Source organism: Ziziphus jujuba, chromosome 4 (genome assembly GCF_031755915.1).
Source record: "Ziziphus jujuba cultivar Dongzao chromosome 4, ASM3175591v1".
In the NCBI taxonomy this organism is placed as follows: Eukaryota; Viridiplantae; Streptophyta; class Magnoliopsida; order Rosales; family Rhamnaceae; genus Ziziphus; species Ziziphus jujuba.
This window is the reverse complement of record NC_083382.1, coordinates 21,935,155-21,949,842: the sequence shown is the minus strand read 5'-3', so window position 1 is coordinate 21,949,842 and position 14,688 is coordinate 21,935,155. Positions and strand designations below refer to the sequence as shown.

Sequence of the window (14,688 nt, the reverse complement as noted above, 5' to 3'; positions counted from 1 at the left end):
TGTTGTTTTTAATAATTATGGATATTGAAATTATTTTTACCATAAACTAATTTTCAAAGCTAGTGCTATGATGTGGCTCTAATTATGAAGGTTTAATTACTTTAATATATATTAAGTTTTATTCAATTAGTAATATGTTTTGTCAAGAAATCATTGGTATGATTAATGCTTTCATAGACTAAAAAGAATGAATGATTTTAATAATATTTGAGCTTATAAAAGGATAATATTATAGATCTACAATGATTTACATGAATGTATAATTGATTGGACATAATTATGCCTCATGTCATAATATTAGCTTAATCTATGCTTAATGAATTTGCATAATTTAATTTATGGATTAGAAGGAATAAATTAGGTTATATGAATATTACCAATTTGGAGTGAAAACTACTTTTGATTAAGTGTGGTTATCAAAGTTTCTAGTTAATTAATTTCACATATTTAAGTAATTAAATTGGAATATCTATTGGTGAAATCAAATATCTTAGTGTTCATAATTATTAAATTCACTTACTTGAAATTGATTTAAGTTTAATTGATTGCTTTTGTTTAATTTTAGTTTGATTAAATTTCAATTGCCATTTAAATTGCTAGATCAAATATTACCAAAACCTAATTATCTATAGTACTAAACTCTTAATCCTTTCGGTACGACAAATCTATTTTTTCACTTTATTACTTGAAAAAGAAATGCGCACTTGCGGGTTGATTTTACACATCATATATTGGCCTTTGCATAGGCATTACAGCCTTCGGATAGGTATCATAGCCTTCTGGCAGGTACTTTAGCCTTTGGGCAAGTATCCTAGCCTTTGAGCAAGTGTGTTAGCCATCAAGCATATGTGTAAGCTTTTGGATAGGTATATTAGCCTACAGGCAAGTTATTCAAATCCTTCAAAAAACTATATACCTATTTATATTTATGTAGAAGATATATATATTTTTATATATATACATATTAATTTTGGATAATAATGATGTTATCGAAGTTACTATTAAAACCCCAACTATTTAGTATTGTTTCTTTATTTGCATTATAGATGTAACTAAGTTTATTAAAAGTTGTCTCATAATTTATCAATTATTAGTAGTCCAATTTGTATCTATATATTTTCTAGATGTTAAAAGGTAAACTAAATGATTTAGAGTTTGGGACCAGGTTGTATTATTATTATTATTATTTCTATTTGCATTAATGTGATTGGTATATTTAAGAAGTGCTGTAGAAATATGAGATTGTAATAAGTGGGAGGGGTGGACGGCCATGAGTCTATAAAAGTACGCATTTCTTATGCTGAGTCGAAAATTAGGGAGAGGGTCGGGCTTATCCCGGAGTTCAGGTAGCAAACTCCAGGAGCGGTCATGACACTTAAAAAGATACTTTCGATTTGTTATTTATTGTTTTTATTTATATTCCTATACTATTGTTATCAAAGTCTTGCAAAATTATGGAAACTTTTAGTAAGGTATGGTGGAATAAGGCAGATGTACATCTTCGGACTGAGTTTTCTATCTAGGAAATATTTGGGAAAGTCTAGTTTATATGAGAGATGCTGCCAGAATTTCGATAGAATTTACGATAGGATTTCTCCTAGTCGAAGCCATTCTAAGATTCCGATAGGTAATCCTGAGCAGGTCTTGATAATTTGTAAACTTGTTCCAAGTGTTCTCTTGAAATTAGAAAGAAAAATATTAGATGTTCAATTTTCAAAGCAAGAAAGAAGAAGGGCCATAGAAAACCTCTCATCCATGGCAAATCTGATAAAATAATAATAATACTACTTTTGATTAGATTCAAAGGAGGAAGGAAGAAGGAAGAATGGCTACAAAAAAATCTTTCATCCGTGGCTCATAAAAATATTCAATTTTCAAGGAAAAAAAGAGGTAAGGGTTATGAAAAACCTTTCATCCATAGCAAATTTGATTAAAAAAAAAATAATGTTTTGGGAAATTACATGGTACTATGTAAAATCACCTAATTTCGTTTTGAAAGTTCTAAAATCAATTTTGTTACATTGATGCATTTGTTTTCAAAATTCTTACAAATTAGTCCAATTCAGTTAAAATTGACAGAAACCGCCAAACCACATGTGACCCTCAAATCTAATTTTTAATTTACTTTTCAGATTTTCACATTTAAAAAAATTAAAAATTTATGAGAGCTAAAAAATAAAAATAAAAAATCAGACGTTCAAAATAAATCCAAACGTCTAAAAAAATATCAAATGGTAAAAAAAAATAGTGCATAATAAAAAAAATTCAGAGCACAAAAAAATACCAAGTAATTAAAAAAAAAAAAAAAACCCAAGAGCCCCAAAAGATTCCACATATTTAAAAAAAGAGTCTAAAAGTCTAAAAAGATACCAAATGTTCAATATAAAAATCAGAGAGCCTCAAAAAATATCAAATGTTTAAAAATAATTCTAGAGTTCAAAAAGTACCAAATAGTTAAAAAAAAATTTAAATAACCAAAAAAATACCAAATCGTAAATAAAATTCTGAAAGCCTAAAAAAATACAAGATGTTAAAAAAACTTTTGAGAGCCCAAAAAAATATCGAATGATTAAAAAAGTTTTGAATGCCCAAAAAAATATCATATGATAAAAATAATTCTGAAGACTAAAAAAGAAAAAAAAAATCGGATATTCAATATAAACTCTAAGAACCTAAAAAAAATACCAAATGGTTAAAAAAATTTCAAATGCCAAAAACAAAAAAATAAAACCAAATAGTGAAAAAAATTCTGAGGGTCCAAAAAGCATTTGGTTTATTTATCAAGTTTTAGGAACTTTTTAGCCATTGGTTATTCTTTTGGGCATTCAAAACTCTTTAAACATATGGTATTTTTTAAGACTTTTAGAATTTTTTTACCACATAGTATTTTTTTTGGGCTTTTGAAATTTTTTCTGAATATCTTGTATTTTTTTCCAGCACACGATATTTTTCTTAACCACCTAATTTTTTGTTCATGCTCTCGAAATTGTTTGAACATTGAATATTTTTATCAATTTTTCAGAATTTTTTTGAATATCTAATATTATTTTTATGATGTTCTCGGAATGTTTTTTTACCATCTCATTTTTTTTTTTTTTTTGCTCTCAAATTTTATTTTTTTTAACATCTAGTATTTTTCATGGCTATAAGAATTTTTTTTTACCATTTTGTATTTTTATGTGCTGTAAGAATTTTCTTACCATCTGATTTTTTTGCTCTCCTCGAATTTTTAACATCTAATTTTTTTTAGGCTCTCAAAAATTGGTATTTTTTTAGGCACTCAAAATTTTTTTTAACCATTTGGTTTTTCTCTTTTTGAGGTCTCGGAATATTTTTTGAATATTTGTTTTTTTTATTGTCCCTCATAATTTCTTTTTTTCCACTGGCTATTTTTTTGGGCTCTCGAAATTTTGTAAACATCTGATATTTTTTGTTTAAACATTTGATATTCTTTGGACTCTCAAATTTTTTTTAACATCTGATATTTTTTTAAGTTTTCAATTTTTTTTTTTTTGAAATTTTTAAATAAAAAATTCTGGAAGATAAATTAAAAAATCAAATTTAAGAGTCATATACACCACATATGACTTCTGTTGGACGGTTTCCACCAATTTTAACCAAATTATATCAATTTTTAAAAATTTTAAAAACCAAAATATCAATATGTCAAAATTGATTTAAAAACCCTAAAAGAATGCCAAAACACAGTTATCTTTTTTTTCTTTTTCATTTTTTTTTTCCTTCTAAAAGTCAATTATCTTTCTTTCTTTCTTTCTTTCTTGCTTTTCTTTTTTTTTTTTTCCATTTTTTTTTTTTTTTTTACTAAAAGTTTTCAAGCTTTGTCAACAAAGGTGGCAACAGAGAAATCCTACCTGAAACTAAAAATTTTTAATAGAAAAAGAAAATAATGACCTGGCCAATTTTAAGGACATGGACTAATGGTAACACATTTGATTTGATGTCTTATTACTTTTATTTTTATTTTTATTTTTATTTTTATTTTTTATTTCTGTTGCCACCGTTATAGGCAAGTTTTCCTTCTGTATATGATATTAACCCAACCAAAGATCGACAGTAGAATCCAGATGAATCCTCTTTGAGTCAGCGAGCCTGGGTGGAACTCCTACCAACCGGTGCTACGTTTCTTCAGAGAATCAAGCGAAGCAACTCTTCTTAAATCAGTACTTCAAACAAATTTCTCTTCTTCACTTGCTGCATCTGCAATTGCCGGGAAGAATTCAGAAGATGACAAAGATTTCATCAGAATAAAGGTTGTGAAATATGGAAGCAACGCCGTGAATCTGAAGATTTCTGTGGGCGGATTGGAGAACTCCATACAAGTCTCTGGCTCAACAAAGACTGTACTTCTACTAATCTGTTGGATGAGAATTCCTTCAGTAAGCCATACAAGGTGGTGCCGCAGCGAAGTCTGCAGGAAAATGGATGTTGTGCTCCCTCCACATTCTTTAACTTCATTTGATTTGTTAAAAGGACCAAGTAACATCAGGATTGCTGGAGCTGAGTCGTTCTCCAGATCATCTATTTAAACAAACTACTGATGAAATATGTAGTGTAATAACGTATATAAATATACATAGAATAACTTTCATCTTGCTTGGCAGAACTGTTATAGTTTGCTAATGTAAACAAGGAATCGAAATTTACCCAATCTGCTCCGTCACGGTCCGGGAATTCCCGTTATTCCGGGTGGCAGGGCCGGGGGTAAATTTTTTTTTTTTTTTTTTTTTTTTTTTTAGGGCCACAAATGGGGTCGAGGAATATAGTTATTTGTTTTTTTATAGTTTATATTTTTTTTATTTGATTTAAAATATATATATATATATACATATCAAAATATTAATTAAATTTAAAATATATTCTTTTAAAAATTAAAAATAATTAAATAGGAAAACGTATATGGGACGGAGATTACAGTCCCGATGCAGGGCATCCCCTGCCTGCCCTGACTCCCCAATTCCCCAATAAAGAGTGGGACGGAGATGGGGAAAATCCCTTGGCGAGTAACATGTCTTAAAGGGAATCATATTACTGGCTTTTCCACTTTGCCGCGTTGTGTAATTGCTAATTTGGCCTTTTATCAGAAAAAATAAAATTGTAGTTCATGGTAGAAACCCAAGCATTAAATACTATTATCTCTTTAACGTTTTATTATTATGTCTATCATTATATTTCTGTTCAGTAAATGACAGACGGCCATGCGAAACCGACAATTCAATATAACTACTTCATTTAAGAACTAACACGGCTGTCCAATTAATTGCGATATTTTATGGAGTGATCTCACTATAGAGAAGAAGACATGCGAGGACAAATGGAGGGAAGGTTCACATAAAAGACATTTAAATATGATCTTATTTTCTACCCACTTTCATCAACATCTATCTGTTGCTAATCTAGAAAAATTCTCATTTTCTGACATTTTCACGAATTTGCATGTTACAATTGCCTAACGAGACACAACAAACCTTTCTTACTCTAATCTGCTTTAGAGAATACAACCATTACACGCTTTAATGTTGTCACTAATCTGAGTTTCTACCAGATTACAAGCTTTCTAATAGGCCACGTTGATCTTTCTCGTTTCTTTTTTCTTCTTTACCTCTTGAAATCAGACCATGCAGTGTCAGGTAATGAAAATATATCAACAGCTTGTCAAATTAATTTTTATACCATGCTTCCTTGACCAGAACCATCTTCATGATAGTAAGGGGAGAGCTTCCCATCCTTCTTAAAAGACCTGGACTTGCTATCCGGACCTGCCTCTTGCAGCATCTTCACCACCTTTCTCATTGAAGGGCGGTTAATGGGAAGAGAGCTAGTGCACTGCAGGCCTATTTTAAGGACCTTGCAGATTTCTTCCTTATAGCTGGCATCAAGTTTGGGGTCGATTATATTGTCGACTTCTTTTTGGTCCAAGGTTGTGCAAACCCATTTCGCCAAGTCTTTCTCCCCAAACTCTGGATCAACTGGGAGTCTACCAGTGACCAATTCAAGAATGATCACTCCAAAGCTGTAGATGTCACTCTTTTCGTTCACCCGAAGAGTATAGCCATATTCTGTATTTTTGACAAAAACATAACAAACTGAATTAGCATTAAGCTACTGATGTTTGTACAATTTTATTTTGCAGGAAAGCATTTTGACGTGCACCAAAACTAAAGTATGGTTCATATACTCTCGGAATTTTTGAAGCTAAGCACTTGTTTACTCGAATTTGTAAATTGTTAGGTTCAGACTAAGAACTCAGAATCAACATATAATTCTACTAATGAAACAAATGGAAAGAAAATGAGTGGAAGATTTCAAAAACAAACCTGGTGCTATATAGCCATAAGATCCTGCTATTACAGACATGGATTCTACTCCTTTGCTGACTCCACCTACAACTTTAGCAACCCCAAAATCAGCAACTTTAGCTCCAAACTCACCATCTAACAATATATTATTCGATTTTACATCCCTATGAACAATTGGAGGAACACAGTCATGATGCAGATAAGAAAGCCCCTCTGCTGCATCTAGTGCTATCTTATATCTTGTTGGCCAATCAAGCAAGCCTGACTTGCTACCATGCAATAAATCCCCCAAGCTCCCATTTGGCATGTATTCGTAAACCAGAAGCTTGCAATCTCCATTGTTGCAGCAACACCATAATCTAACAATATTTTTGTGCCGGATCTTCCCCAATGTTTCAACTTCAACTTCAAATTCATCTTTCTCTGGTTCGACACTGCCATCATCTTTTCTCTTAGTGCCTTTCCACAGTTTCTTCACCGCCACTTCCTCACCGTTACTAAGCACCACCTTATAAACTTTCCCAGAGGCTCCAATACCAATCACATTACCTTCGTCAAGGCATTCAACTATTTCAAATTCACTAAACCCAAGTTTATGGAAAGACCTCCACTTCAACATAGCCAATCCTTTCTGGTTCTTCTTGAATGTTCGATACTTCCAATAGAACCCAACAATCCCAACCAAAAAAACAATGGCAGCAAGTATGAAGATTGTTCGGAGAATCCACAAATAACCTAAGTTCTTACTTACACCCACTCGGGGACAAAGATCAGGGAGGTCACCACACAAGCCTAGATTACCCACAAAGCTATCTCTATAATTTTCATTTGCATAAAGTGCAGGAAGTTCACCAGAGAGCTGATTGTATGACAAATTCAGAAGATTGAGCTTCAAATTCTGCAATTCAAGGGGAATTTTTCCAGAAAAGGCATTCCCAGAAAGATCGAGATAATTAAGCCCTGACAAGCTCCCAATTTCACTTGGGATTTTACCAGATAGCTTATTGTTAGCCAATTTAAGCTCGTTGAGCTTCTTCAGAGCTTTAATTCCGACAGGAAGCTCCCCAGAAAGATTATTGTCACTAAGATCAAGCCTGCTCAACTGGGTCAACTTTACCAAACTCGCTGGAATTAGACCCATAAACTTATTATCATTACCGGAAAATTCATTAAGATTGCCCAATGACCCAAGCTCACGAGGTATCGACCCGGAAAACTGGTTATTGGAGATCAACAAATTTGAGAGATTATATGCACTTGAAATTTTGCTAGAGATGGACCCAGAGAATGAGTTCTCAACAAGATCAAGCAAATAAACATGGGGTAGACCCCAGAATTGGTCGGGAACTGTACCCGAAAGCTTGTTGTTCCTCAGCCGAACCCTCTTCAAGCTCTGACATTTTCCAAGATTAGATGGAATTTGCCCGGAAAACGAATTGTATATCAAAATGAGTTCCTCCAGATGGCCTTTCTCACACAACCCTTCTGGGATTTCACCGTGAAACTCATTGTAGGACATGTCAAGACCCTCCAACGGAGAGTTCTTGCCCAGTTCTTTCGGCAATTCCCCGGTCAGCTTGTTCTTGAACAATTTGAGTTCGTACAAGTTTGGGGACCGAGCTATGCTCTCTGGTAATGTACCTTCAAATCGGTTTTCAAACAAATTCAGCGAACCGAGTGGCAACTTGCACAACTCATCCGGAATCGTCCCAGTCAACTGGTTCATCGAAGCATCGAATCTACGCAGTGTTGTCAAGTTCGAGAGTCCCAGCGGTAACCCGCCGGAGAGCGAGTTGTTAAAGAGCTCAACCTGTACCACACTTTTCAAATCTGCAAACGAGCTAGGAATCGGCCCAGTGAGCCTGTTCACCGACAAGTCCAGGTTCCTAATCCGACTCAGCCCGCCGAGACTCGCCGGAATCTGACCCACCAGGTTACACTCAGCGAGCCATAGAAACTCAAGACGCGTCAAGTTACCAAGTTCACTCGGTATACGACCCGGTGATAAGGGGTTGTAAGCCAGTTGAATCTCTCTCAGACTGGAAATATTACCAAGAGAACTGGGTACCGTTCCATTCAGATAGTTTTCAACAAGATTAAGATATTCCAGATGCCGGAACCTCCCAAAACTCGCCGGAATCTCGCCGGAGATGCTGTTTCCGGAGAGATCCAAGTAGCGGAGAAACGGGATTTCCGAGAGACTATCCGGGATGGTACCCGAAAAATAGTTCTGGGCAAGGTCGAGGTGCTGAAGACGCTGGCAGTCGGAGATATTTCCAGGAAGAGAGGAGTTTATGGAGTTGTTGTTGAGAGAGACATAAGAGAGGAAAGGAAGGCGACAGATGATACTTGGGAAAGGTCCGGCCAGTTCTAAGCCCGTGAGATTGACGGAGATGACCGATTGGAGAGCTGAGGCGTCACAGGTGATGCCTACCCAGTTGCAGGGAGTTTTGTCGCTGTTGTTCCAGGAAGAAAGTGAGTTAGTTGGGTCCCAAAGGCCGAGCTTGAATTGGAGAAGGTAGAAACCCTCTTGGTTTACAGAGTGAGCGAGCGGAGATGAAAGGAGAAGTAGGAAGAGTAAAGTCAGCATCCTTTTGAGCTGGGTTTAGAGAGAGAGAGAGAGAGAAGCGAAAGACAGTTTGAAGAGATGCAAGTATGGAAGGAAGTTTGGGTGAACGAAGGCTTTGAAGAACTGCAATGGCCAATGGAGGAGGAAGACAGGGAATTGTGGGTCCGGTGTTATGACAGAAGTGGAAGTTGATTGCTTGGATTTTCGGTGCAAAAAATCAAAATAAATGACAATTGGATGATTTCCGATTTAAAAATATAAAAGTGTTTTTTTTATAAAATAATCCGAGTCAATGGAAGTCAGTGAAGGAGAGATTTTAACACAAGCAAAGTTATCTAGAAACCTATTTACCAAAAAACGAAAGAAAAAAGGTTCTTTAGAAACCAAAACTGTGGAAGTGACAGAAAATACCCTTCTCAAAATTTTGTTAGAAGTTATTTTGAAAAATATGGATTGCAAGTGAAGCATCCCATTTGCCAAATCTTTAAGTCTTATTATTATTAGCTGTTGGCAACCAGTCCCGCATGTATAACAACATGTTATATAGAGGGTAAAATTTATATTTAAATTATTTGACAGTTTTAATATTAATTATTTTTTTATTAATTTTTAAATTATATTAAAAAGTTAGATTTTAAAATTTTAAAATAATTTAATAACACATTACAATTGTATTTAAAAAATAAAACTTATAAGAATCTTTATTAATAAATATGATTTTAAATTTTAACACATAATTAAAAAAATAAAATAAAAATTATGACATCAATCGTCATATTAACAAGTATATGCATATATAGTAACATCAATCTTCATATTAAGGAGTATATGTATATATAGTAATTTGCTGATTCAAGAATTCTAAACAAATTTTGGTCCCAAACGATACCTGTCCACTTTAAGATATATTTATTTTATTTACATACGTATCTTCTTCACAATACGCATTATTTCAGACAAAAATTCATTTAGAATTTCACCAAAAAATTTATATATATATATATATATATATATATATTTGGACAATATTACATAGTCTAAATTAAATAAATGAATATTTCATTTAGATATAGTTTATTCAACATGTAGAAGTATATTTTCATAAGTCAAATATAATAAAATATTATATATATATATATATATATATATATATATATGTATACTTGAAAGAAGTTATCATAGTGTTTTAAGAACATTAATATTTGTAATTTAAATCTAATATAAGTTAATTTACTCTTATTATAATTTTTGATCAAACTTTTAGTAAATATTATTTATTTTTATATCAGTACTTAGTATTTAAAAATACATTTTGAAATCATAAAATACATATTTGAGAATTTGCAAAAAAGTCAACAATTTTTTTTTCCTTTTTTCTTTAAAAAAAAAAAAAAGTAATACAATCTTATATAAATTATATCTTTTACATGAAAAAAATAAACAGTAATAATAAATAATACCAAATTAATTATTTTTAAATCATTTTTATCCAATCTATGAATTTTTACTGCTAAAAAATGAAAGTAATTTAAATTGATATTCTCGCATTTGAACTTATACAAAGTGAACGAATTGTTTGCTTCCAAACTCGAAAAAGCGATGTAGAATAATTATGTATTCATAAAAATTATAAAATTACATAAGGTGTTTTAAATTACAATAGCTATTGTGGTAGCTCAGATTTTATTTGTATAAGAATGGATTGGTGATATGTTTTATCATTTTAATTTGAAACATGACGAAGACGTAAGAAAGCATGTTGTGGTCATAAATCTTTTAACTTAATTTTTATCTATATCCTTCTTAAAGAAAGAATAAATAAAGTAATTAAATATGACAAGGAAGATCTACATAAAACAAACAATATTGTTGGGCTTTGCATGTCGTGCTAAAAAGAAATAATAGGAAAAAGCTACAAGGACAAATACTGATCAGAAGGCCATTAATTCTCTACACTATTCAAGTATATGATGTAAATTACAACATAAAAGAAGTAAAATATAATAAAAAAAGGTATTCTAAACTACAAAATGAAAGTAGAGCAAGAAAAAATGATAATTGCCAAAAAAAAGAAGAGTATTAAGAGCACAAACGAATTCTTTCTTGATCAATATCAATTCTAACAGAAGCATCCATGTATATGAGATCAGATTAAATTAAAACACTTAAAAACTATATAACCTTCATTTTATAACCACAAACATGAATGATAAATAAGTAAAAACAACATTAATTAATTGGAGAGCAAGTAAAATAAAATTACCTAATTCCCATATCTATCCATTTAGAACCACAAATTTAAAGAGTAATTTTTTTAAATCAACAAAAATTATTTGAAGAGTAAGCGACAAATAGTAACATCACATGCTTAATAAAAAGTCATAACAATTGAAAAAATTCAATAATTATCATGTAACTTTTTATTGGGACATAGAGCATTGCCATAGATTATTATTTTTACAACACAATTTGCCAAGACAATGGAGCTTGCAATTTTAATACCAAACCATAAAGATTTTACTAATAATATTGTCATTTGAAAGGAGAATTCCATTTATGACATTTTTTTTCCTTCCATCCATTTATGATTTATTTTACGAATGATAAATTAACAGGACCCGTCCTAAGAACCTTCTCAAGATTTTCCGAGTGGTCTCGCCTAGCAAAGTTTCATTGGACAATCATTAGAGATATCCAATGAAACCTCACTTAAAACGTGGACAAATGAACACAGGCATTATTAATAGTACATCAATATATAAATATAAAATTACAACAACATAAAAATCCACAACTATAGTCTATAACCAGCCTATCGTATTATAGATCATAACTACACATATATAATATGTACTCTACTGTGTCTAATATTAGAATCAGAGCATTCTAGGAGTATTAGCAAAGCTTAGAAAAACAAATAAATAATATATAAGTCTAGAAAGATAAGGATAAATAAAGAAAGATGGATACTGCTGAACGGAGTGACAATTGATCTACGAGGTAGACTGCTACTAATTACCTAGATCTATGGAATGAATTTAAAACAGGTAAAACATGAGATAAGATATTCCAATGAGTGGCATAATATAATAGAAAAATAATATTTTATTTCCGTAAAACTTTCTGTCAAAACTTCTCATTTTACTCTTTTGAAAGGTTCTTCGTTTAAAAATTATTTTATAAAATCCAAACTTGTACCCCAATTCAATATCATAAAATCGATGCTCAAAGGTATAAAATGAACAATTATTATAATATTATAAAATATTTTAATCAAGATATAAATATTAAGCATAAAAATATCGTAAACACAATTTCAAAAAATAATTATGAAAGTGCAGTATTATCCATAATATTGGAAAACCAACAATATACTCAGAACATAGACAATGACCAAAACCGTAAACCGTGGGATACATCTCACGATTCTTAATGTATGAAAGGTATCATAGAAATAGTAAACTATTGGGATGTACCCAACCTCACGATCCATGGCAATAATAAACCGTCGGGATGAATCCAACCTTACGGCCAGTGGCAATATTAAACTTTCGAGATGAACCCAACCTCATGACTCATGGCAATAATAAACCGTCGGGATGAACCCAACCTTACGGTACATGGCAAATCCGCGTGCTATAATATAATATTAATCCAACACACTGGTACTATATGGTACATCAATTAAAAAAAATAAACAATACAATATCCATAAACAATCTTATGAGATCATATTTTTCCAAACAATATTGTATCATTAATCATAATTTAATACTCGAAATCAACCACTTATTTAAATATTTCAAAATTTTCAAATCATCATTTCATGCAAAAACCAAATCATCATCATTTTCAAACCAATTTTAAGCACATAAAATTATAAAATATTTGAACATACTTAAAATCATATAATTTTCAATCTGTTTTATCAAATCAATTATTTTCCAAAATAATTTAAAACCTCAATTCAAATACTAAGATATTTAAATAACATGTTCCACAAGTTCACTATTAATGCATCAGAGTTAGAAACCATTTAAAATCTTATCAAAATCCACATAAAATAATAACACATATATATAAATGCTAATATTCATATAAGCATAAAGTAATCATTTAAATCAAATGATATATACATAAAATAATCAAACCATATATATTATACTACATGTCTAAAATATTTTAAAAATATAATCATTCACAGTACTGCAGATGCCCACTACTACCTCCCGTTAGGATCGTCTCAAGGCTCAATATGAGTGCATGTAATATAATAAAATATTTTTTTTGGCTCCAATAACTAAACCAAAGATATTTTTTAACACCAAATATCTTAAATTAATTTGTACAACTATAAAATTAAGCAAAATGGATACTGATCGGTCCAATTATACTACATACTTTTAGGATCCGATATCCAAAATTAGGGCTTTTGATCCAAAGGCTAATCTTTCAAAATTGAATCTTCTAGTGGGTCCTAATAATATCTACTTTCATTAATTCAACTTCAATTTTATCCAATTTGAATAAATTTTGTCCAAACACAGTCCAAATTTATTCGGTATTTAATTAATTGATCAAAAAATAGAAAAACTATCAAACAATCTCCAAAATTTACAAACTTTATATCAATAAAAAGCCTAAGAGATAAGGAATGTAATATTGTACTCACCTCGGTCCAAAAGTGTCATCGGTGATCGAAAAACTTGTTGCAATACTCAGCCAAAGTCCATGTTGATGTATTTCTCAAACGGTGAAAAATCTTGGCAAATGGAGCATGGAAATGAGTTTAGAGGGTTCAAAAATGGTGGAATAGATATGTGGGTTGGCATGAAATGGCCGAAAAATGGCCAAACAGCTAGAAAATTCCAAAAGGCCAACGTTGGCTTCAAACAACCGATCTTAGCACGTCGACAGGCGATTTAGCTTGAAATTTGGGCTTCGTGGTCACCTCGAGGTGGGTAACAAGGATGGCTGCCATGTGCATCTAGGTGGTGGCCGGAATTGGACAAAACGATGACAACCTAGTTGAGCATTAAACGGGTTCGTGGCGACCCAGTTCGGACCCATGGGTCTGAAGAGAAATTCCTCAGGTTTGAGGGACAAACGGGTATTCCAGGGTTTGTTTCCTATGGAACACGCTTCCCAATATTTATATGGAATCTTGGATCACTAACAAACAAAAACTTAGGACTGGTTTGAACACTGGTATAAAACCAAAATTTTAACCAAAAAAAATATATATATATCAACTTGGGACCCACATACAGTACAATTCGTTTGGTAAAATCTTATCAAACTTGTTCAACATAGACATTTTGGTATGGGTTATTACATGAATAGCCTCTTTCATTTTTATTATGATGAATTTGTCATTTTTATGTAGAAGATTATATCATTTGTACTATAAAATTTTATAACATAAAGCACAAGTGACAAGTAAAATCTTACTTAGGAGTATGAAGAAGTCATAAAAGCAATGTATTAATGTAAAAAGGGTTGAAAACTCCAAATTCGTTCAATTTCAAAACAATTTTTTTTTTTAATGTAAATATTGCAATTGAAGATTTCAACATATCAGAAATGTCAGCCAAATAACTTTACTAACAAATTAAATGCTAAAATGATAGTCTGGCATCTTGTCTCCTTAAAATGAATGCCATCTTTTTTTTTTTTTTTTGGGTAAATAAAATGTCAATATCTTTTCCTTTCCAAAAATGAATGCATCTTGTTTGGTGTGGATTATTACAATTTTATTCGAACAATAATGTTATAGAATATTTGAGAACAGAACATTCAATA

General features: G+C 31.5%; 1 protein-coding gene across 1 annotated transcript; it reads right to left on the bottom strand.

The window, feature by feature from the left end:
* Positions 1 to 5,344: 5,344 nt before the first annotated feature.
* Positions 5,345 to 9,099, bottom strand: LOC107417190 (receptor-like protein kinase HSL1). The gene is made up of 2 exons (XM_016025784.4): positions 6,336 to 9,099; positions 5,345 to 6,077 (listed from the first exon to the last, which is right to left on the bottom strand). The coding sequence occupies exons 1-2, from the start codon at positions 8,905 to 8,907 to the stop codon at positions 5,686 to 5,688; spliced, it is 2,964 nt and encodes a 987-aa protein (XP_015881270.2). The 5' UTR covers positions 8,908 to 9,099; the 3' UTR covers positions 5,345 to 5,685.
* Positions 9,100 to 14,688: the final 5,589 nt, after the last annotated feature.